Genomic DNA, 25,130 nt, shown 5'->3' with positions numbered 1-25,130 from the left:
TGCTGTTGCTCTACTGCTGCTCCTGCTGCTGCTCGGTGCTGACGCTGTGCTTGTGCTGTTATAGCAGACACACACACACACAGCACGAGAGTGCTAAAACGCGCCATGTCCGTATCACGTCGTTGCGGTGGTTCTCATTCGAGCAGAGCAGCCCAAGCTCTTACCAGCAATAACAACGCAGAGGCAGGCGCACGGCGGGCGGACAGGCGCATCAGCAGCGCACAAAAGCATTAACTCGGTAGAGAAGAATCTTCATCACCCCCCCTGGTCCCGCGCTACACAAACCGTTTCCCTATCTACATTGGGTCCACACAACAAACAGCAAAAAAACGGGGACGATGGCACACACAAGCTATTCGCATTTGCCCATTCCGGCCGTACCATCACATTTCTCATACCCTCCTCCCCCCCCCTACTCCCTCTACTCCTTCACCACCAGAGGCAGCGCACTCTCGACCACGTTTTCTCTGTATAGAGGAGAGTGCTGTGGCGCGCACATGCTTCGCTGACGATGTTCGGCGGTGCGCTGCTGATGTCGCATCGCACAACTGTGACAGCACACACAACTGACACAAAAATTTTAACGCACTCTCTCTCTGACACTGGGGGTCCCCGAGCTACCCCACCAGCAACACACACATCGCCCGGATCCGAAGGAGGGAAAAAAGCACACACGCAACAAAATAAACGTAGAACCACACACCGGCACCACCGCACCACACCTCATGGAATAAAAATAACGAGAGGGCCAACTTTATTTTCATTTCGGCCCCGGCGGCGGCACACACAGCTCACAGCGAAGGCAGGGCGGCGCGCCCCGTAATTTTTGCTGAGAATGGTGCATGCACCATCAATAATACGCACCCCCAAGGAAGGGCGAGGGGGAGGATATGGGTCGGAAAAGCAGAAAACCCACAATAAATTGCGCGATCTTGAAAGAGCAACGCCGGAGCCAGAAATCTTTTCACAGTGTTTTCGGACGGTGTGTTCTTCGATTCCAGCAGATATTCGAATTTATCCTCTCTGCCAAGAGTTTGAAATGACAACAAAGCAGATAAGCGTTTGCCGCTAGAGCACTTAGCAGATCGCATACGATTGGCCAAACACGCCACCACTCACCTGTCGTGGTGTCACGAAGCGAAAAAAGCACACAAAGCTATTAACGCAACCACGAAGGAAATGCAAAGAGGCGACGGAAATTCATTTAGCACGTGTGTGGTGGTGCGGTGCGTCGTGGAGGGTTAATTTCGATCAAAAAATGATAACGAACCACACCAAAACCGTTGATTGTTGCTGCTAAAAACCGGTAATTGGATTGCAGTGGTAGAGAAAATTGGCGAAGAATTCACTAGAAAGGTGGAATTACTACCCAATTTTTGTGTTTTATTTCTTCAGTACGAGTACGAGAAATCATTCGTTCATTCATACAAAACATTCGTTCCTTATAAAATGCACACACATACAGACAAACGATTCATCTCTCATTCGTGATATGCAGCACCTTTCACTCTCGCAGCAAGTGCCATTTCCCGCTCGCGTTATCTGAGGGGTTGAAAAGACTTCCTCCGCTATATCGCACTGGCGAACGGGCGAACCGGGAAAGGCAAAAAGGCATATTCCCGCCAAAAAACTCTTCCAACAATTGACCCAGGCTTTACGTTACCTACGACGCCGGTTCACGTTTCTTTTCAGTGGTATTGGGATTGGTTGGAAACGAGAAAACGGCCGAGAATTAAAAAGAGGAACAAGCATTTGTACGAATAGGAGGCGATGGAAAAAAGAAGATTCTCACTCTACACAGGGCGGCGGCGTGTGTATGTGTGATGTTTTGCAGCCGAAAGAGTTGGGACGGCAACACTCGAAAGAGCATAAAATAAACAACCAAAGGCTGTCCAGATCAGTGTTGTTAACTGTTGACATTTTTCATGACAGTCACCGTAAACAGCCGGTCAAAATAATTTTTGGCTGATGACATTCAATGCTTCCACGACACGACTGTCATTAAACGAAATTCATTCGTATCGCTACCGTCAGGGCTGATCCGATGACATGAAATGTAAACAATGTAGTCTGAACGTCATTTGACATTTTTTGAACAACACAAATTGATACGATCGGAGGATTATGAAGTATATCGTCGCTGAATATGGGGATTCTAGTGAAATAGCAAAAACTAGTGAAACGAAAGCCTTTGCACCGCACGCTCTGTTGTAGTTTGACATGAATACGGCCGTTTGCAATACGACACAGTTCACGATTCATACAGGTTGGCGAATGTCAAATGAATGTATCTTGAAAATGTCTTCATGTCAAATGACATTTTTTGACGGGAATGTCAAATGACAGAGAGAGATGGGAATGGGAAGCTTCAAATCGAATGAATGTTTACAATTTTATGTCGATGAACGTCACCGTTCGCAACACTGGTCCAGATTCCACCTGATGCCAACCGACGTCCTGCACTACACAGCAGCATCTGATGGAGAACCTGATACATAGACGAGGCTTTTCCTCGTTCTTGCCTAAACAGCTAACAGTGCAGTACAAAAAAAGGGTACCACATGATGATGAGATGGGGAGAAGGTTTCAAAGGAACAATTAATTGCTTCCCCCAAAAAAGTAATTCCTTCCCGCCGGTGGAGACGACGCGCCAAAGTCACGCGCATTGGCTATAATGTATAACAGTCTACAGAGCCGCACGGCACGCGCCCACAATCCGTTCGCATGTCAAGGGCAATATGCTGTAGGAGCTATATTTTCAAGGGCTACTTTTGCCGATTACAAACACACGCACACACACGAACACGAATATGAAAACGCTCCAGAACCCAGGAAACCGGTCCCCTCCCGGCTTGTCAAAATCCAAAATCACTCTCACACACACAAACACTCGGGGGCGGCAAGGTATACATTTTCCCGCTCAATTCAAAACACACATTCTCCATCCTTTCAAAAGCCCTCCGCCTTGCCCTCTTTCTAACGATACCCCCCCCCCGTAACTTGGCTTCCCTTTTCTTTGCCGCGAGTTCGACGGTGGAACACACACACACACACGGCCACGTGGTGGTGGGCCAGTCCATGTTTTGGCTTTGGTGTGCCGGCGATAATAACGATGCTAGAAACGAACGATGCGGAGAGTAGCATTATTGTGACTACTTGCATCGAGTCATCATGCACGCAGACTGAAACATACACACACACGGTGGTGCCAACATTTCACGTGCGTTGCTGCTGTATTGCTAAAGCATAAATGAGAGTCGCTGTATCTTTCATATTACTCTCAACAGAGTAGAAAAGCGTGACCAAAGGCCGGAGTTGTAAAGGACGAGGTTTTGTAAAGGTACTCCCCTTGGTGGCGAGCATAACCGTGCCAATATGAAAGGGGGGGGGGAGAGTTGGTTGTTTACGGCGAGCGTATCTCCTCTTCCGATGAAACGATATCGTCTGTCGTCTGTCGATCTGCGCCTGTCGGCGCAGAGCGACGACGGCGACAGGTTGGTTGGTGGCTGCGTGATAGTACTTTTATTCACGTTTGTTACCAAGTAAAAGGAAAAGCGTTCCGGTTGAAAGTGAAACGCTCTTGGGAAATGAGGCAAGAGAGCAATGTGTATGATATATGTTTAAGGTTCGTTAAACAGTGCATGTTAAGGCAAACGTGAGGCACACCGGCATTGTTTACGGGTATGAGCGCATCAAACCACAATGACAGATGGGAAAGATACACATACACATACTACGACGCTCATTTGCTCACACCGTCTAAACGTAAAACATGTGCGAGCCCCTCCTCCTCGTTGTTGCATTCAATTGCGATAAAAAAACAAAACAAAGCCAACAATAGCAACACACACACACACCGACACACATACACTGTGCTGTAATCATGTTGAGAAAGGTTAAGAGCAGCCAGAAGAATAAAAACAAACCCCCAACGCGCGCAAGAGACCGCCAACCCTCCCCATCCCCCTTTCCAAACACCGCTCCGTTCACATCCAAAAGTAAGGCAGCGCAAGCACGTGAAAAAGGGATCAGCGCGTCAGCGTGGAGAACGGAGAGCGTGGGAACAGACAGAGGGTGGGGGGGGAAGGGTCATGGTGCTGTCGGTTCGGTTGGGGTGAGGGGGTTGTGCACACCAGCGGCTGCCAAGCAAAACCCCGACCCGAACGATCGACCGACCAAAACACACCACACACAACCGGCATTTTAACGTCGCCGCGTCGTCCCATATCTCTGCCCGTATGTATGCGTGTACGTGTGTGCGCTGATGAGATGGGAGTCGGTCTTCAATAATAACAGGCAATAGCAATATCAACAGCAGCAGCAGCAGCAGCAGCAGCACGGTAGAGTTGCAAGCAGAAAAACCGTCGTCACGGAGGAAATATAAACAAAACGCTTTACACACACACACACGCACATAGCCCTTTGAGCTCATAGCCAATATCGCTGAAGGGGATTTCAGTACGCAGATAGATGCCCAGTCCGTCGTCGGTTAGTAGCCGGCGGCTCCACACAATCCATCCGTACTGCGCTCTCACGACCACGTGGGCAATCAGTACATTCGCAATCTGGCAGGGAATTGGTGATACCTAACTATATCGACCGTACGAACGACACATCTCGCCAAACAACCGTCAGTGGTCAATGGGTAGAGCCTGTAAATGGTCGACACCTAAGGCGTATCACTCTATTCTGTGGAGATTTCATAGGACACCACCATCCATCATTATTATTGGAATTGGAGTCTATAGAAACCTCTTTTATTATAGCTTATGAAGCCTCAAATAGACCAAGCCGCATCAGTAGTGCTTTTATAGCATTTTACTGAAGTTCATTTTGGATCTTTTCTTGCCTTAAATAGGACTTTTGGTGAGACAAACCTTATCTAAACAAACCCTTATCTCCAGAACCTTGGAGACTATTGCCGTATCGTTCCAAACGACCAGGAGCTAAGCAACCATCGTTTTCTTGGTTAAATCAAAGGATCAAACAGACATTCACTATAGAACCCTCCTTTTCCAGGAGTCTTCTACAGTAAAAATAGGTTAGAAACACCACCAAACACTACATCCGCTAAACTAAAAGCCAACCCCCTTAAAGAATAGCTACAACACAGCCCTTCTTTGCCCTACTTGCACACATCAATAAACTTCCAACAACTTCCATTCCGCCAGATTACGGAACGCTCAAAGCATCATGTATAGGTTGATTTTAATCATTCATCAGTGCAAGCTGCTATTGCCAGCACTTGCCATGGTGGTGGTGGTGGTGGTAGTACTAAGGGGCAACACGGCAGAAATGTAAGCAATTAAAACAACGCAGAAACATGTCTTCGCACACGCATGTACGCACCAACCGACACAAGACGACGTAGCACACACACACACACGTACGGTAGCGCGCACAATTTATGCTTAGAGCATTTGGCCCATTTAGAAATTCCTTGCAATGGTGCGATAATCTGCTTCTTCAACCGAGGCGTAGAGTGAAGCAGAACAACCCCCCTCCACACCCAAGGTGGTAGTAGTGGAGGTAGCGCACGCAGCAAGAGGAGGAAAATTATACTCGTCGTCCTGGCCGGCTTTGCCATGCGCTTTTTCACTTTGCTAGGAGCTGCGGCAAACAACACAGGAAGTTTCGGAAGGCGTGAGACATATCCCGGGAATGGGGAACGAACGGTAATAGCACCGGCACTGGCAGCAGACAGACACACATGGCAAGTAGGCAAAAGGCCGCAGCTGAACACAGTCCCCAGAGCTCATGGGGCATGGAGACGTGCTGCAAAAACTTCTACCCCTGGATGGGGTTCCAAACCAACAGACACACACACGCTTGCCAGGAAAAAGCAAGGAAAATGCCAACAACCACAAAAACCTACTACGGAGCGAGAGAAAGAGGGCATAGCGCAAGACGACGGCGAGAGTTGCCGGCTGTGGTGCAATAAAACGGAAAACCCGACTAAAAGAACGGTTTTCCTGTGTAGGCGGCAGAGGGGGACACGACGCACAAATACACCGACCAAACACACAGCACACACAGTGGAACGGAAAAGTCGTCCTTCTTCATGGGGAAAACGAAGCCACAATCATATCACACAAGGCCGACGAGGACGACGACGCCGTTTTGCACAGTGAAGCATCTCATCCGTAGGAAGAGAGGTGGCTGGTGCGCGCACGTTAGGGACGAAGTGCGAGGACGAAATGTGCCTACATTCTACGTTTTTCGATCCAGCGGATCCCACAGCAGCACCAAGTCGTCGTGGCAAGAACATTGGGAATAGGTTACCTTTTCCGAGGACATAAATTGGGAATAGGTTACACTAAGTATAGACAGCATTTGGCGTATTTGAAGAAGAATTCACAAACTTCTTATTGTAACGTAAATCCTATTTTTCCACACACACAAAAACTAAGCAAATCTTAAAACATATATCAGATGATTTCTATGTTAAAAGCACTATATTCAAGTATATCTGTATCCTAAGTGCAATATACCCCAAAATATATCTTCTGGTAGTATTCTTCAAGGCATAACACGAACAACACACAACCCACTGTGCCGGAGCCATCGGGAGCACCAGACAGACAAACACACACGCAGAGCACCTACTCGCACAGTGTGTTTCTTTCATTCCGAGAGCACACACATCGAGCAGAAAAAGCAGCAACATCAGCCCATTTGCAAAAAAGGGGCCTGGTGTATTATGGGCGCCGCCGCCTAGCAAGTGCAAACCCAAAGGAACTCAACCGTTTCATGGGTCGTTGGGAAAAGCGGAACGTATGCAAGTGGGAGAGGTTTGCAAAAGACTCTTCCCTTACCGTGGTGCTGGTGCTCTGGATTCAGGTCCAAAGAAGGAGCATAGCAGAGTTTTGCTGCTTGGAGACACCGGGGGTCGGACGTCACCATCCGGGAGTTGCTTTGATTCGGAAGGAGTCTACCAACTCCTTCTTGGACACGTTATGCGTCCATTTTGCGTTAGTGGTCTCGGGCACAGTGCACAGCGTTGAAGCAGTGACACAACATTGAGAGCATTACTGCGGAGCGGTGAAGATGGCAGGACCTAACACATACATCCTCCGTCCTTAATCGAGTGTCTTAAGAGACCAAATGGCGCAAGAAAACCCTCACTTGCTGATGTCTTGTCCGTGATGCAACTGCGATATCAGGTTTTGATTGGCTTTAAAACACATTATTAGGAGATGAATTCCACTTAATATTCCTCGCTACAGTCGGTTGAGTCGTTCGCCAAACTCAAATCAAATATAGCAAAACGTTTGAGGGGCGCTTCCCAGAACAAGCAGCACCATACCAATAAAGCGAGACTGAAGAATCATAGCATATCACACGGACATCAGCAGCGGTTGCTAAAATAAAACAAAACAACAACCCACCAAAAAAAAAAAACACAAACCAGACATTGATCTGATGGCATAGTTATTCTCACACGACGACAGCGGAATATAAAGCAATGCACACATAAAACATCCACGACCTACGGCAAGCTGGCTGCAATCCGCCGACCCGGGTAGCCGACGACGACGACGACGAGGTGATGGTGGTTGGAAACACCCCTCCTTGAGGGAGGAGATCAGTGCTTGGGGAAAGGGAAGATGAGGATAGCAGAAACAGATGGTAATAGTACGTGGCGAAGTGTATGTGTATGTGAATGCGCGGGAAACCCCAAACAAACCACCCTCTCAAACCATCACCACCACATCTCACAATCCGTCCGCCTGCCCGCCCGCTCTCGGGGTATAGAGAGAACGAATTCATCCACCGTCGTCGTTATCGGTCTCTTCTCGGTGTTCTACGCAATTCCTACAAACTGGACGAACGCACCACCCCACCAGAACACACAGCGATGGATGCCTCCGCTCACACCTACGTTTTCAAAAACCTTTCGAAAACGGTCCCTTCTCCTGCTCTCTCCCTGCTGCGCCGCTCTGCTCTGTCCATGTATCAGGCAGCCTATGAGTGGTTTTGCTTTAAATGAATGAACATTTTCCCAAACAAACTGCTCGGGTGGGGGGGGGGGGGGGGCCGGTATGTTTCGACAATAGCCGGTGTGCCATTTGCTGAGGGGATAGAGTATGTTGAATCAAGCGATATCGAGCACTTTTGACCTTTCTTTTTCAGAACTGTGTTTCAGAATGGTGCATCATCACTATCGTATTAATCACAAGGCATCGATTAGCTATCCCTAATCTGTTGCGTCGATTTTTTCGGACACTTACTACACTGCGAAGCTCGTCCGAACCAATCTGCGAGAGGAAGAAGCCGGTGTCACGTACCTGCAATGAAAGGAGAAGAGCAAAAGTATCCATTAGTTAATGTGTTACCACCCGTGAGGATTTTGATTCAATGGTGATTCGGCATTCGAATCGAGAGGAGTTGAGTGAGTATCGTTGTACACTATTCATTCATTCACCATTTACGGTTCCGAGCAGCGCAAACCCTCTCTCCCAAAACCCCTAGACGACGACGGCGGCGACGACGATGACCTTGCGGAACCGTTTGAACATTTCGCCGCCCCGGTCGTGCTCTTGGCTCGATCGCCAAAACAACACACAACCGACACAAAACACACACACATCCGCTGCTAAAGGTCGTTGCCGGCGCGCCGGGTGCTGTATAGATATATATGTGCGAGGTGTACGATTGAGTTACGCGCAATGCTTCCATCTATTGCCCATTTGGGCAGGGAAAAACAAGCAAGCATCATCAGCTGGAGAGTAGTAGACCGTCGCTTCTGTAGTGAAAGTGTGACAGTCTAGACCACGGAGCTATAGGTGGGGGGGGAGAGCTCCCACAGCCAACCCAAAGGGATGCGCACAGCAGAGTCAGTAGGAGATCGTTTCGTTCGAACGTTCAAATTGTATCACACGCACGCACACGTACATTGAGGAGGATGCACTTACGACACAGCACAGAGGCACCGTCGTAGAGAAGCGCACGCACGCTCGTTCGGTGTTTATTTTTGGCTAGCTGCATAGCGGCACCGTACACCTCTGGCAGGTTCTGTGTGTGTGCATTTCCATGCTCCATTCATGCGAGCGCACGTACGTAACACGTCGTCGTCCTCCGAAACTACGCACCAAATTGGGTTTATCGTTAATGTGGGAAATGCGGTACCGTGAGCGGAAAGAGCATACAGCACAGTACGCCGGCCGCTACTCCGAAAACTCTACATCTTTCTAACTATTCAATATAGAGCTTTCCCTACAACCACACTAAACAGGCATTCATTCCCAGCCAGGTGGATCAAATGTGTGTGTGTGTGTGTGTGGGTGCGATAGGCTCGTTGCGACAGTAAGTCCGGGTGTGCGTGGACATGGGCAAAAGGTGGCGAAGAGCAACTGGCACCGTACACGTCTGGCACAATCATAATGCCACCGTTGCTATTCATCATGCCTTTTTCGCTCGCAAAACCAGCTCAACATGCCAACTCCAGGAGTGCTTGCGGTGTCCCCTCCGTTATCAAGCAAACGCCGGGAACATGGAAAGAGATAGCAATCATCAGTCTTCCCTTAGAGGAGTGAATGCTGGACAACAAGGTATGCAAACGTACGACCTTGGAATACACATTTTAGGTCAGTTGGCCTAAACGAAAGAGAAAATAGCCAGTGGCATTAACGATGGCTTCGGATGAAAACTCCTCAGCAAAGGATGCGTCCGGGAGGTTTACTTTTTTCTACCACCAAATGCTTCGGAAGCAGCACACCACCACACAGCTGATCGTATCGTACACTGAAGTGGTTGAAGTGGAGAGTACCCCCTGCAATCCTACAACTCTTTGTCGACGAAACATTGCGCCGTTACACACCTAATTCCCGTGTTTCCCTAACGCGGCTCTCTAGCACCAATACTACACCACCCAACACCACAACGATTCGCTTCCATTGCGACCATCCCCCCTCGGGACTGGCCGGTGTGTACCAACCTCCAAAAACCGCGCCGCCTGTGATTTGCACGCCGCCGTAGCACGTGCTCTGCTTCGCGCTGCCCGGTCACGAGAAAAGATAGGTCGTTGTCGTCGCCTTCGTTTCGGTTTAATGAATGAATCATGTTACAACAACACCGGTGTACTGCCGTGTAGGGGACACACGCTTTCGTACAAGCTTCCTCCCCCTCCCCCCTCCCCCGTGCCATTTGTTATTATTCTGCTACTGCCGCCGGGTGCCGGTGGGGTTTGACCTCTTATTGGCCGCCTCCGATCGGACGCGGAAGAACAGCAATGGGACAAAAAAAAGCTACCGATGGGTGACGGAGAAAATAAGTACCAACAACAACAATAACAACAAAAATAGCAACAAAAACACACACCATTCTTTTCTCTTCCCTTTCCGGGCAACAGCAGCGCCGACCCCCGGCGCTTGGCGCCTGCTGTCTCATTACATCACCCGAACACAAAACCCAAACACACACACACATATCAGAGCGGGGGGGGGGATTTGGTGTGAATGGGGTAAATGGACCCCCCATCTTCCCTCGCTTTCCCCTGCTTTACCGTTCATTGCCGGCTGCTGCTCTGATGTGTGTACGTGGGGTACACCCTGTTTTTGCGCTACTGTCGTCTTGCGTCGTCCACCTTCTCTCTCTCTCTCTCAACCCACCACAAACACACACACACACACACACACACACACACACACACACACACACACACGCATCATCACAGCTGATCATCTAACTAACGATCCACTCCTTCTCGCTGCACCCCGGTTGTGCCCCGGTGGTCGGTGGTTCAACTACAGTCTGCCGCCAACGGTTGAAGGTCGTCGCTGCGAATGTGTAGTGCCCCCCCAATTGTACGGTCATCAAGTGTGTGATAAAATAAACACACAGAAGCTGCTTCAGTCTTCTCTTCCTTATCACTACTGTCTATCTTATCGTGGCACAGTGTCGCACACCTATCGAGCACAGCGCTAGCGGCCAAACAGAGGGAACACACAAAGAGGGAATTCGGTGGACTGGGGGAAATGTGCTTGAAATCGAACAAAATGTTAAAATATTCCAATTCGACGGTCGGACTTTATAGCCGTGCAATAATGACCGCCGAAAGGTAATAAACTGAAGGCCGGGCATCCCCCCCACCCACGGCGACATGAGGACAAGTGCACAGGAAGCGCGGCAGGCACAGGCGCGGTTATCGTAATGAGTAAAGCCGTGAGCTGTGACGCGACACTGCCACATCACCAAGGCAAGTCTAGCAGCAGCAGCAGCAACCCATTGAACGCTAATCGTCGTCCCATTTGTGTCTGCAGCCAAACCACCCCCCCTGGTATCCACCCTCCCGCAAACCACCAACCAGTACCGCATGGGCGGACACGAGATGACACACAATAATAAACCTTCCCTGAGCACAGCGCGGCAAATAGGGCGAGATTGGGGGGGAAGAGGGTGTGTTGTTTCGCTGACGCCGTCTTGCACATCCCCTACACGATTGAGCGCCACTGGGTGGTGGGTGGTGGGATGGGGAGTAGGTTTGGGGTTGGGTGTATCAGATATAAACAAACCGTCGGTTGCTCTTTTTTTTATACGTTCGAGCGAAATTCCACCCATGGAGGGGAAGACAGTTGCTGGTATTGGTGTTGGTTATGCTCAACAGCTGGATACAGCGACGGAGTAAGGTCTACTTTTAATGCCTTTTGGGGTTTAAATATAGTTTGACAGAATATATAAGATTTAAATCGTCCTATCGGAGTATGACCAATACTGATACCTTTCCCTTTTATGGTCCCATTTCCTTATGATGGCCAAGAGAAAGAAAGGCCTTTCCCAATAAAATGTATTCTTTTTTTCTCACCCCAAAACTGATACTGAACTGCACGAAAGTGGCAGTGTGTCTCCAACCGCCGGCCAAAGTGCACACAAAAAAATAGCATCTGTATGCGTGCGCAGGAGACCAGACGAAATGCAAACTTTACTCCCCCAGTACCACCAACACATAGAGCTCTGGTGCACTACGCAAACCTCTCAAAATTCCAGCAGAAAAAAGGATATTGCGTGTCATGGACAGACAGACACAGGAAAGAAGATAAAACGAATAAAAAAAGCTTTCGAAAAAGAAAAACATTTCCAAAAAATCGTACTACCACTACTTTCCCTACTGTGCAATGAGGTGTGGGGAATGATATTTGGTGGCGAACGGGGGGTTCCAAAATTTTCCTTTTCACCCTGTATATGTGTGTGTGTTGTGCCTGGGTGGTGGTGGGTTTTCACTTTTTCGGGCGTTTTTTTTTTTTTGTTTTCCTGTTTTCCTGCTGCAGCCCCGGACGCGGACGCGTCCTTTCACTTTCTGTGTGTTGATTTCCTTTTCGGCGTTCTTGTGTGTGTGTGGTGGAGTGGTGGAGGAGCAGGAGGAGAGAGTTGTGTGCTCCTCTTGCATACACCAATCGCGCTCCGCTTGATGAAACTTTTCACGGGGGGTGGGGTTCAATTTTTTGTCGGTGTCCTTTTTTCTTGCGCCCAACTTTTACCTTCCTGTGATATGGTGGTGATGGTGCATTCGAGAACCGGCAAAATGTGGGACTACACCACTTTTTCCGAGTGAAGAGAAAAAAAAAGGAAAACAAAAAAGAGGAACCACAACAAAGTGCGGCCTCCTCTCTCTCTCTTTGCCCGCCACGGACCCACACAACTGCCACACGGCAGTCGAAAATTCATCTCAACGCGAGTCTGCATAAACAAAGTGCAGGGAAACAATGCAGGAATCGTGTCGGAAAACGTGAGACAGCTTCGAACGTCCTTGACCTACACATACACACACACACACTCTTAGAGTGGAATGGAAGAATTTTGGGAAAACAGTTATAGAGTGAATTAATGCGTGTGATTGCAATTTCGTCTGTACGAGAATATAAACAAACCCCATACCAACACACACACACACAGGCACAGACACCCTTAAGCAGATGTGTTTTGTAGGTTTTGTATGACGATTTTTTTTAATGGCCAGTTAAAACCGGTCAGGCAATTAATGTCCATTTTTCTAGTCTACGTAATTCATGATGCAACTGGAAATAGTAAATAAAAAATAATACTCGAACCACACTCGCCCTCCTCCTAATGTAGTGTAAAAAACACAAACCTAACCCCTTTTGCTAAAGACAGATACGAGACGAGACGAGCGAGTGAGCGCGTGAAGCGAACGTAAAACATCATCAATCCTTCCACCCAAAACCCCACCCTACCCCCACCGAACCGCATCTGAATCGGATTTCCGCTTCAGCGAAAAATCATGAATGAAATCTTTGTACACAGTTGTTTTTTTTTCTTTCCACCTTTTTTTGTAGCTCCTTCTTTTCTCAACACTGTGTGCTGGTGTATGTGTGTGTGTGTGTCCCTTGGCAGCACCATGATTGGCGCTCTGTGTGCGTCGCTATTATTACATTGCACACCACGCGGTTACACACGTTTAGAGCGATACCTCTTCTTTCAATGGAAATGGAAATGTGTCGGGGAGAAAATTCCGTTCCTTTTCGACAACCCCAACCAACGTCACAATTCCTCCCTCTCTTTCTTGCTCTTGTGTCCGTACGGTGACTTTTTTAATCTGCTTTACGGCAATCGATGGTAGCGTGGTTGAGCAGCGTGTGTCTTGCTGGCCCTTTGCTTAGAAAGCGCTCCACTTGCTAGCAACGATCGTGTGGCCGTCAAAAAAGCTCCTTTCTTTGCATAATCTTCACCACTACACATCCACCCCCAACACAGGCCAAACACAGAGGGCCAGCTGATGGTAAAAAAGGGCCCCCCCGCAAGCAAAATCGGCCAACATAATGCGCGCGCGCGCTGGATTTGCATAAACGTCGTATCCGTTTCGATTACGTTAAGGGCAAAAATACACTCTCCTCCTGCCGGTCGCTCCACTAAGTAGTGTGGGCGGACCAAAAAGCCGGCAAAAGAAGCATTGTACAAACACACACACACACGCGCGGGCACAACACTCCGGTATAAGGGATTCGATGGACGGAGAGGAATAACCCTTTCTGTGTTTTCGTTTCCTGTTTTATCTGTTCCAGCAGCCGACAAAACATTCACCCGCCCTTCGCCATCAACCGGCAGGTATGACCTTCAGGCATTCACCACCACCCACCACCCACCACAAAAGCGTGTGGCAAGAATGTGTGCTGAAGTGCACGTGGTGTATGATTTTGCTTCCACAAACGTCAATGCCTCCTCCTGCCCAAAGAGGATTGCCCACCCACGGCGTCCCATACTCCCTCCTCCCTGTGCTTAGATGATTAGTCGCGAGACTTACTTTGGCAAGTTTTTTTTTTTCTTTTTTTCCGGTGAACACGCTTTGTTTTTGTTTCCTTTTCCACTACCCGGTGGTTACAGTGGACACAATTTTAAACGTTAAATCAAGTTTGCTTCACTTTGCAGCTTCTTATCTTACACACAACAGTGCGCACTCACAACAAAACGGTTTATACTGCACCGTTGCGCCCGATTTCGAGTGTGTTTTTCACTAAATTTTCACTTTTGTTCACGATATACACACACTTCCTTTCCTTTGCTTTGTTAGTTTTCTTCCAATTTTTTCGTTTATCGCAGCTTTTGAATGACTTTTATACGCACCACACACACACACTACGTTCGATGCGCGTACAAGGAACGTTCACTTACTTTCCGAAAATTATAGTTTTCTTTTTACGAGCCATTTTTGTTTTCTTTCTTTTATTAGTTATCTCACTCTGTGCGCCCAAATGAAGGGATTATAGATTGCCTAATGATAAACAATTATTTAAAACATTTAAATATACAACAACAATTCAACTACAAACGTTTAACATTGTAATCAATTTTCACGATGAATAGTTCTACTTTTGCATATTAGTAGGAAGGGCAATTAAGATTTAGAGCTTTTTCATAAAAACAGAAACTGGGTTACTCTACAATCTTCATTTACTCCAACAACGGAGCAACATGAGAACGGCCTGAAAATCCCCTACCGTTGATCCCCCAAAACCGGAAACAACATCCGTTTTCGAAAATTCATGAGAGAAAAAAAAAGTCAGCATTTACTACTGCACTTCAAAACCGACTCTTTCGTCGCAGAAAGAAGAGGGAGAGAAAACGTAAAAGAAGTATATATAGTCTAATAAATTATAGAAACATTTAGAATGAGACATAGCACAGATTATTGAACCTGTGTTCTGTTCATTCAGTTCTTCCGGGCCAGCTGACTTTTCCTTTTCCGATGCCATTCCGTACACCAACGGTGCCCGGAGTTGATCACTTAAGTTTGGAGCGAGTGTTTTGAAATGAAAGCAGTGTCATAGTGTGCACATAGGCCAAGCAGCAAAAAAAAACGCACAATTTTGCACGTGGCAGCAGCTCGCAGATTTGACACACACACATAGCTCTCGCCCGTGAGACCTTAACAGAGGCACTGGCCCGTGGGGAAATCAGCGCATAGTGAGACAATCAATCAACGAGCGCTGGCGCGCGGATGGGTGGTGGTGAGCATAACATTTGCGATTGCCGCTAACCCTCTGCCCGCTTGTTATGCGCCAAAATCTCACAATTGCACACGCACTTATCCACACTCCTGGACACAAACACACACATGCAATGTGAGTATACGGTTACACTCGCACGAGGCACAGCAATATTGTTTGACTTCTTTTCAGCGATTGACGTGAAGCAAGCTTCTTGTTTTTCCTCCTTCTGTTTTTTTTCACTATTTAGTTATTAATTCGTCCCTATACTTGCGCACACCCGCCGCACGCCCTACACTACAAGAGACACACAACAAGGCGCACACACACACACACACAGAGGAGCGGATGCTGCTGAACGCGGTGAGAGCGATGAGATGAGATGAGTCGATTTGCTTGGTTGGTTGGTTGTGTTGTTTTTCGTAAGTCGCCGCCGCTCCTCACATCCTCATCAACCGCTATACACACGTCACACGTCACACCACGGCACTCTCCTCCTCCACTCCACACTTCACTATCACGAGTGCGGCGAGTTGCTTGAGCCGCTTACGCTGCTTGCCTTCCCACCCCTTTGCTAATCATTTGCAAACACACACACACTCTCTCTCTCTCAGGAGGGAACGCGCGCGCGCTCGTGCTTTTCTTTTGATAACGATTTTGTGATTAAAACCCCCCGTACCCCGACCAAGCAGTTGGTCCCCCGCACTCTTGACTGCTTCACTACGCGGGGGCTGGGGGTGGTGTTGTTGCACACACAATCGATTGGTTCACTGTTTCCTAAATCAGCAAAATACACACACACACATAGACGACCGCAAAACCCAAAAAGGGTTTTCCTTTCTCACCTTCAACACACCACCACGCGCACCGGGGGGGCGGGGTGTGAGTTAAATTAAGCACACACACACGCACACTCTGACACACGGTACACAACACTTTGTTGGTGGGCGCTATTCTTGCTGGCTGAGCCGTTTCTTGGGCGCGTTTTTTTTTTTACTTTACTTTCGCTCGAACTGTTCACGCAAGAATGTTTATACAGTTTGCCCTTAGAGGGTGGGGGTTTGCTTGCACTTTTGTGGTTGCACTGGGTTCCTTGCACTCAATCTGCTACTAACGTAGGCAGCAGATCCACACCACACACGGTACACGGGACACCGTTTTACGAACAAAATACGGGCACACACGGGTAAGCGGCACACACAACGCGGCCACACTGCGAGAAGCGAACCACCGTACGGAAAAACGGCACCCGACTGTTCGCTGCTCCGACGGCGGCAACTTGGCCAAGCAGCAGCAGCAGCAGAGCCGCCATCCATACACAGTCTCGCACACACAGCCGCGCGCGTACCACGACGAAACGTGCGAGAGCGAGCGGCCGAAGCGCCGTGAGCGCGAGCGAGACAAAGCAAGCACAGCCCTAAGCGCTCTACACACACTGGCAAAAGCAGGCGAACGAGCAGGCGAATACAGTAGCACACCGCCGCACACACCACTTTTGCTGCTGCTGCTGCTTGCCGTCGTACCCTGTGTGTGAGTGTGTGTAGAAATACGGCTGGTGATGGTGGTAGTGATGGTGGCGGAAACGAGCACAGCTACCCATACACATGCAAGCGCCCGTTCGTGTGTGTGTGTATCTGTGCGTACGTTGAATACTGTGTGCGATTTTGTGCTGATAGCGCGCGCAGCAGCCAAGAAAGGTACTGACACACACCACAGCAACTTCCACGGCTGGAAGAAAATCGAAGCACAATATAAAAGACTGAGGGGGTGAGAAGGCCGCCACCCCTAAGGATTGCAAGAAAAGGGCCGTCGCGCGCACACACAATGTTGCAGAACTACCAACACACACACACACACTCAAAACCACCCTACACACGTACACACAAACGCGCTGTGTACGCTTACGTTCCTCTTGTGCTACTTTACTAAGAAGCCCACGCACACACACACATACACACATACACACGGAAAAGGTGACAATGCAACCCGGCGGCTCCCCGTCGTCCGTCATAGAGAAAGCGATCGAAGCGAACGAACACATAACCTAAAAATGCTTTACCAACTGCTGCTGCTGCTGCTTGCCCACCACCACCAACAACAACCCCGGCCTGCTATTTCTTTTCACTGCCCAACACCACCAGCACTTCCGCACACGCACACACACACACACACACACACTGCTGCTGTTCGCTTTGTGCCGGTGTGTTTGTGAGATGATCGTGAGCGTGAGATAGCACGGGCGTGAGGCTGAGGCGGTGTGAGTGTGCGTTACGTTCCACTTTCAAAGGTTACAGCCCTCAGAAGCCAGCTCACCAAGGTGAGAAACACAATCCCGACGGACGGTGTGTGTGTGTGTGTGCTGCTCACTTTCACAAATCGATTTTGGTGCTTTTTTGTTGTTTTTGTTTTCTAATGACCGTTTTGACCGTTTTTTTTTATAATCGTACGACGGATGCGCCGGTGGTTCCGTAGAATAGTTTGTCTACTCCTTGTGCAATAAAAACTGCCCATCGGGTGTGCCAACGAATTGCTGTTGCAATTAGGGCCGCATACAGCCGCAAAATACTCACCAACACATATTTGTACCGAAAGTGTTCCGTTATTATTACACACACGCCTAAGCAAAATAACAAAAAAAACAGCAAGCATAATGCAACGGAAGGGGACAGTTTTGTTTCATAATTTTAAGTACACCCACCCCACACTCCCTCTTCCCTTTTTTGCATGAAATGACAAACGTCCCATCTCGGAGTAAAAATGTGTCGATTATGATGGTAGAGGATGGTACATGAAACTGTTTTAAAAGCATTTAAAAGGACTAATACATGAAGGAAAGTAGTGATGGCTCTGCTATCACAAGTGTAATCGTAACTCACCACCGGATTCACGCATTCCTCTCTCATATCTCGCTTCTCGACGCGGGGAGCGGCAACGACGACCAAAGGCGCCTTATTTCGCGCATTCAATACCGGTCGGGCGGCCGCTTAAAAGTGTTGTTTTACTTACTCCCACCCACCCGTTGCTTCTTCTCCGGCGCGCTCGCACACACGGACACACACACACAGAACAAACAACTAATAAATAAACCCCGCTGGTCTCATCGCCTCCCCATATCCCACCCTTCTACCAGAGCACAACACACCTTTTCGGCGGCGCTTCTATTCCCATTTCCCATCCATTGCACAAACGTGTGCACCACCCCACAACAAGATGTGATGTCCACAAAGCCGGCAACAAAAAAACAAGATTGAAGCGGTAACGGGGTAGTGGGTGGTGAATGGGTGGTTCGCGGCACGGGAAAAAGATAAACAAGTAAACGTGCGGCACGGCCACCCATACACACACACACACATTGGTACGGCGCGCGTGAATCGAGACTTGCACAAATCGATCGTTCGTTCCGTCCAGAACCTCCCTCTCACTAGTCAACCCACCCTCCTCCCCCCTCCCCCCCCACCAAAACGACTGAACAAAAAGTGAGAATTTTCTATTTTGATGAGCGCCGGCGGTAAGGAGCCAATCACTCACACACACACACACACACACAAACACACGATTGGCGAACGTCATTGGAAGCCAACCTAGATTGACGTACGGCGCGAGAGAGAGATCCCTTTTCTTTCCCTTTCCCCCTTTACCGGATTACGGGGCGCCGCTGTGACATTCGAGACATCACTCACTGTCAAAACCGGGTCCTGCTGTTCCTGCGTGTGTTTTTTTTGTGTACGCAAAGGGACAGCGCGACAGCACAGTTCCATTTTGTGTTCCAGTGTACTCTGCGCGGGCCATGCAAGGGACAGATAAATCACGCACAACAACCAATAGGGACTCTTAAGGGGGGGATTTGGTGAGGCGACTGATGATAATTTTACACTCGTCTGCAGAGTGGGAGAGAGGATGAAAAACAGGGGTGGAATATGCGTGTCCTATTTTGATGCTTTGCGTCAACCATTCAGGCGTCTTCGGAGTGTCGCACAACAAGGATTCGTCCCTTCATCGAGGGAAATTAATCATACATTGGGCCATGCCTGGGTCTGTGTGTAGTTGGAACATCTTTCATCAGAGCACGCGACGTATACACACACACACACACACTCATCAAATTGAATTTGGTGCTTGTTTCCATCAAACCATCAACCGCTCGCGTACTGGAGAGACTGGAAGCACAAGTAAATTGAATTGTCCGATAATGGTAAGAATAGAAAATTGAAAGGGTTTGGGTGCACCATTGAAGAATTCTAAACATTTCCCCCCCCAAGACAATAAAGGGGCCCTTTTCCGTTTGAAATTCGTAGGCTGAAATTTCATCCTGTCAGCTGTTTGCATTGTATAGCAGTTTTCGAGCAGCTATCTAAGTGAGAATAATATACAGGTGGGCTTATCCCAAGGTGTATGAATTATGAAGGCTGATTTTTATCGCTTCTGCTTCTGAATGATGATTGTAAGAGTGTTTTGAGTATTCGTCAAGCCTCCAGAAAGCTCGTTGGAGCAAAAGTTTTCACTCGTTCTGTCAAAAAGTGATGTTCAAAATTGGTTATCAAACAATGCTATGAGACCACCTGGACTACATACACTTTGATTCCAGATTCCACCACCTGATCTCTTTAATGCACCTTGGGATAAATGTAAACAAACCTGTGTTTTCGAGCAGGTACTCGAATCTAATTCTAGCTTTGAAGCTAGAATATCCTAGACTGAAAATCACAGGCTAGTTTTTTGTGTGGTTTTGTATGGATTGCTTACATGATTTCAGCCTCCAACTTTCAAACTTCATACAAAAAACTAACTAGAATCGTGAAGGCCCCCAAAATCGGCTCTTACAAAGTGTGCAACAAACACCATTGCAGTTAGCAATAAATGTAGATAAAAAATAAAATGCAAAGCAGCACTCATTTCTGGTGGGTAAATGTGTGTGGAAAAGGCAACCTGATTCACTTTCATTCATAAAAAAAAAGAAGTACGAAACAAACGGACCCCACCCCCAACGAACATCATCTCGAGACGTGGAAAAAGAAGAAACGAACAATGATACACGGAGAGTGCATGTGACCTTCTCGGGGAAGTGGGTGGGCGCAGTGGAGCAGGAAGATGAACTCATAAAAACAAGAATAACACGACCAGCACCGGAATCAATGTCTGAAAAATCAGACAGGAACAAACTCCAACATCCCAATATCCCAACTCCCGCCAACAATAATATGCCGGCAAAATAAGCAAAACAACTCAGGGAAGCGTAGAAAGCGGCAAAAGTGGGGGATGTGCGGTCTTTTGCTCATGGCCCTCCGCGACACCAGAACACGCCAAGCGCCCCGCGCGCAATCGGTGAACAATAACAGAGCGTGGACATCCCTGGCTGTGTGTATGTGTGTGTGTGTGTTGAGAAGGAGATCACTTTTGCGCGATAGTAAACAAAAACAGAGATTACCTTCGCTACCCCCAACCCCAGCACGTCTAAAATAAGAAAGAAAGAAGGTACGAACGAACAGACAAAAGGAAGGGCTTGCAGAGGGGCAGCAGACAAGAAAAAAAGGGAGAAGAAAATACAAACGCGCGCGTGCTACAACATGCAACACAACACAGCAGCAAAAAATGCCGGTTGTGCACATTACCGGGCACCATCCAAGACAGACGCGGACACAGCGTCACAGCGGACACACAAACGTACACAACGACGGCGGTAGGGGGCGCCGCCAGGCGATAACAAAACAGGAGACGAATAAATAAACAGCATGGAAAAGTGCGTGAGGGGGGTGGGGGGGGGGTGGAGGAGAAGGCATAAAATATCAATGTGTAATGAAAGCTGCAACACACACACAATGCGAAAAACATTTAAAAAAAGACACAGAATAGCCAACAATTCATAACAGTTCATGAATCACAATCACATACACCACCTCCGCTGTGTCTTGCCCCCACACAGAACCATCGACTTGGATGAAAATGGTTTTTTTTTTATAAAAAAGGTTAAAAAGAGCAACGAAAAAAAGGGAAATTCTCCAAGCCGCACAAGTGGTGTGGGGAGAGAGCCATCGTCCCGTTCTTCTTCTGCTGCTTGGGCACAGTTGTTGTACGCGTGTATGTGTGTGTGTGTGTGTGTGTGTGTGTGTGTGTGTGTGAAAAAAGGGCCACCAAAGCAAGTGCAAACCCCTTGCCCTCCCTTCAACTCCCAACCTGTGGCGGCGGGATGGGCCAGCCAGACGAGTCTGTCCCAATTGCACCACCACCACCATACCATCATCCCTACCCTTTCCCTTGACGCTTTAGTGACGGCGCGCGTAATAAAATTGGCAAGTTGAGAGTTTCCAACAAGTGGATTTCCTCCCCATGCCAGACCGCCGGCACAGATAGTCCCTCCTGCTGCTTCCTGCTCCTCTCTTCGTCTCCTTAGCAAACACATCACCTCCCCCGTACAGAGCCGACACGTTTTTGCCTCATAAACATACACTCCACTCCACCCACTGCCACCCACCCACTCACCAAAACACACACAGTCAAGCATTGGAGACACCCAACAGAGATCGAAGCAACAACGCGTACCGGCTCTTCGTTCGTTTGACGATTGTGTGTATAGAGGAGCGGGAAAGATTCCAGGACGACGACCCAACACCTCCTCCGGGCTCCTTGCGGTGTACGCTGGTGGAGAGAGCAGGATGTGACAACGATGATGTTGATGATGGTGGGCTTTATTTTATGCTTTTGGTGTCTTTCTCTCCAAACTGACACACACACAAAGCAAATGCACAATATTTCCACTAACCGACGGCACACACAAAAGCTCATCGCAGTGTGGGGGGCAGCCGCAGCAGGAAGGTGAATGCGCCCTTATATGCAAGTGACCCATCGACCGATAAACCGAACGACCGACCGTTTGAACCTGCGTACACGTGCGTGCGTGCGTGTGTATGTACGTCGGCGGCAGTATTGCCCCCGTTTTGGCGGTCTCACTTCACACGCACAAAAGGGAACGCACTTGTTGTGTTGGCCACTGTTTTGCTTCTACTTTTATTTTATTATTTCCTTCTGTGGTTGGTCAGTTTTCCTACATCACCGCGGGTGATTGTTACGCAACGAGTGCATGATTGAACATGCAAACAAAAGTAGCCTTTCATCCCGTGCAGTGATGTGCTCTCCGGAGCACACCCAAAGCTCCGATCTTGTCTACGGCTATTGTTAGTCCGCTTCTGACTCCAGCAAAATGGGAACCAATAGTGCCGCCCGGAGTAGCGGTTGTCTGGAGTTGTCCGGAGTTGTCTGGAGAAGCCCAGAGTCGTCCGGAGAGGTCCAGAGTCGTCCGGAGAGGTCCAGAGTCGTCCGGAATCGTCCGGAATTCGTAGTCATTCGGAGTCATCCGGAGTCGTCGGAGTCGTCTGGAGACGTCTGGAGTCGTCTGGAGTCGTCCGGAGTAGACCGAAGCCGGAGTAGCAGTCGCATTTGTTACTTCCCTGAACTTGATACAAGTCGGAGTCGTAACGACTCTGGGCGATTCCAAACGACTCTAGACTACTCCAGACGACTCCATACGGCTCCAGACGACTCCAAACAACTCCAGACGACTCAGCAGTCGAGCAGTCGCATTTGTTACTTCCTTGAACTTGGTACAAGTCGGAGTCGTAACGACTCTGGGCGATTCCAAACGACTCTAGATGACTCCAAACAACTCCAGACGGCTCCAGACGACTCCAAACAACTCCAGACGACTACGGACGACTCCGGACGACTCCAGGGGATTTCGGGTAATGCTGGGCGGACTTATCTTCCGGAGTCAGTTCCCAAAATTATAGCAGTCCGATCGGAGTCGACTCCGAATTTTTGTCAACATTACCCATCACTAACCCTGTGTGCCAGATCTCTTCGTTCCGATGGCACACACGGGAGGACCCTGAAGTCCTGTTGTCTGGCACACAGCGTGTGCCTGCCTCGTAGGAGAATCGGGTGCAGATGATTTTGGCAGAGCGATTCTATAGAAAGCTGACCAAAGAATTCAACGCAACGCAGCACCGACCGACTGCGGTGTGTTTCGTTTTAAAGGGACACCAAAGAAGAAGTTGAGAGAGAAAAGGGTCACACATAAATTAAAGCTCGGGTGAAACGGGCTCGAATTTAAAGGGACTGTCTGCTAAACTCCGTGCTTCACGTATGTGTTTCAAATTCCGAATATACACTGCTTCGATTAGGAAACAACGGCACAACCGAAGCTGTTTTAGTCCCAATAAATTGGAATAGAGTGTTAGTCCTGTTATATTTATGCGTCGTCCAGAAATAAATCCACGGAACGGCAAAACATCATCCTCAAAACTTCAAACCTCATAGACCTGATACTGCTCCTATATATTTTTGTGGTCCTACTACACATCTCTTCAATGCCACGTGCTCGATGCTGCCGGGCTCGCTGAAATCTATCCATCATTCAAATTAAACCCCCAAAAAAAACCCCTGCTCCAGTATGTGTCAAGCTGGAACAGCTGTCCAGGGCACCGGGATCGATACAAACTGGCAGCGTTAAACAGAATGCTAATAACAAAAAAACAGAAAGATGGAACGCATTCAAGCAGAAGAGATAAGGGAAGGTGGAGGTGTCGTCCCGAATCGCTGCGGAAAGTCGAGAACCAGCAAAAAAAAACACACACACACACACGCACAAAACTCAGCGTACATCCGCACACAACCAAGCACAGATGGCTATAAAGAGGGCCTCAGCAAACCCAAAACAAACGGAAGGAAGAGCGGACACCATAAAACAGCTGACAGAGTGATGTGCAGGCAAAAAAGGAGGAAGAAACAACACAACCGACGACCGCCCGCCCCGACCACCACCGTCCACCACAGCACACACACACACACCGGGAAACCGATTTAACTCCCCCTACACGCGTGCCAAGCATCCCCCCAAAAAAGGAACAAGCAAGAATTTTTGCCAGCACAAAACAGCGTCATCGTACAGCATCACCACGCAAAGCACTTGTTCCTTGCACTCTTTCCTATGTGTGTGTGTGTGATGATGTTTTTTTTTCTTCTTTTTCTCAACTCATATACACCCTTTCTGGAAGTTGCACCGCAACGGAATGCGTGCACCTGGCGTCTATAAACTCCCCCCCCCCCTCGAGAGAGAGGGAGAGAGATTCACTTTCATTTGGGCAGTGGGCCGAGTCGGAAAAAAGTTTGTGAAGTAATCGATGGGCCGCCAACAAGAGAAGTGTGATGCAACCAGCTTGACGCTTTAAAAAAAAAGGAACATTAATAGAGGGCAAGCTGAGCTGCGAGCATTATACTGTTTTAATCGCTGTTATTTAGATTTTGAGGAGCAAACAGTCAATTTGTCTGCCAGCCTTTAGTGTGTCTGTTCCGTACAAATTTAGGGTACCCCATCCGAAATAAAACTCTTAAACTTTGAGGTTTGCAGAAGGTTTGAGCTTTAGAGCACTCTAATTAGTTGTATTTTGTCATGGGGATTGCATACATTAAGGCTGTCCCATCGCAACATTTAGGCGTACTTCTACGTACACGCTCGAAGTTGACATTCAAATGATGTACCTTTGAAGTTCAGTTTTGTTATCCTCAATCCAGTTTGAATGGAAGCAATGTCTAAAGACCCTCCCTTTGAACAGTGACTACACAGAGCAGTGACACAGTGGAACAAAAGTGACTACAAAATATCCAACCAGCCAGCCATATTCAATCCATTTCGAAATC

General features: G+C 48.4%; 1 protein-coding gene across 19 annotated transcripts in view; it reads right to left on the bottom strand.

The window, feature by feature from the left end:
* Positions 1 to 25,130, bottom strand: part of LOC120894667 (trithorax group protein osa) — a 129,839-nt gene that overhangs the window by 27,946 nt on the left and 76,763 nt on the right. For 16 of the 19 annotated variants that reach the window (XM_040297392.1, XM_040297390.1, XM_040297388.1 and 13 more), the window contains one exon: positions 8,232 to 8,288. The exons of the other annotated variants lie outside the window; for them this stretch is intronic. In XM_040297392.1, coding sequence (XP_040153326.1) covers positions 8,232 to 8,288 — 57 coding nt within the window. The remainder of the gene's footprint in view (positions 1 to 8,231; positions 8,289 to 25,130) is intronic. 19 annotated transcript variants of the gene reach the window in all.

The sequence above is a fragment of the Anopheles arabiensis genome, chromosome 2 (assembly GCF_016920715.1).
Source record: "Anopheles arabiensis isolate DONGOLA chromosome 2, AaraD3, whole genome shotgun sequence".
NCBI lineage: Eukaryota > Metazoa > Arthropoda > Insecta > Diptera > Culicidae > Anopheles > Anopheles arabiensis.
This window is presented reverse-complemented; position numbering and strand designations above follow the sequence as displayed.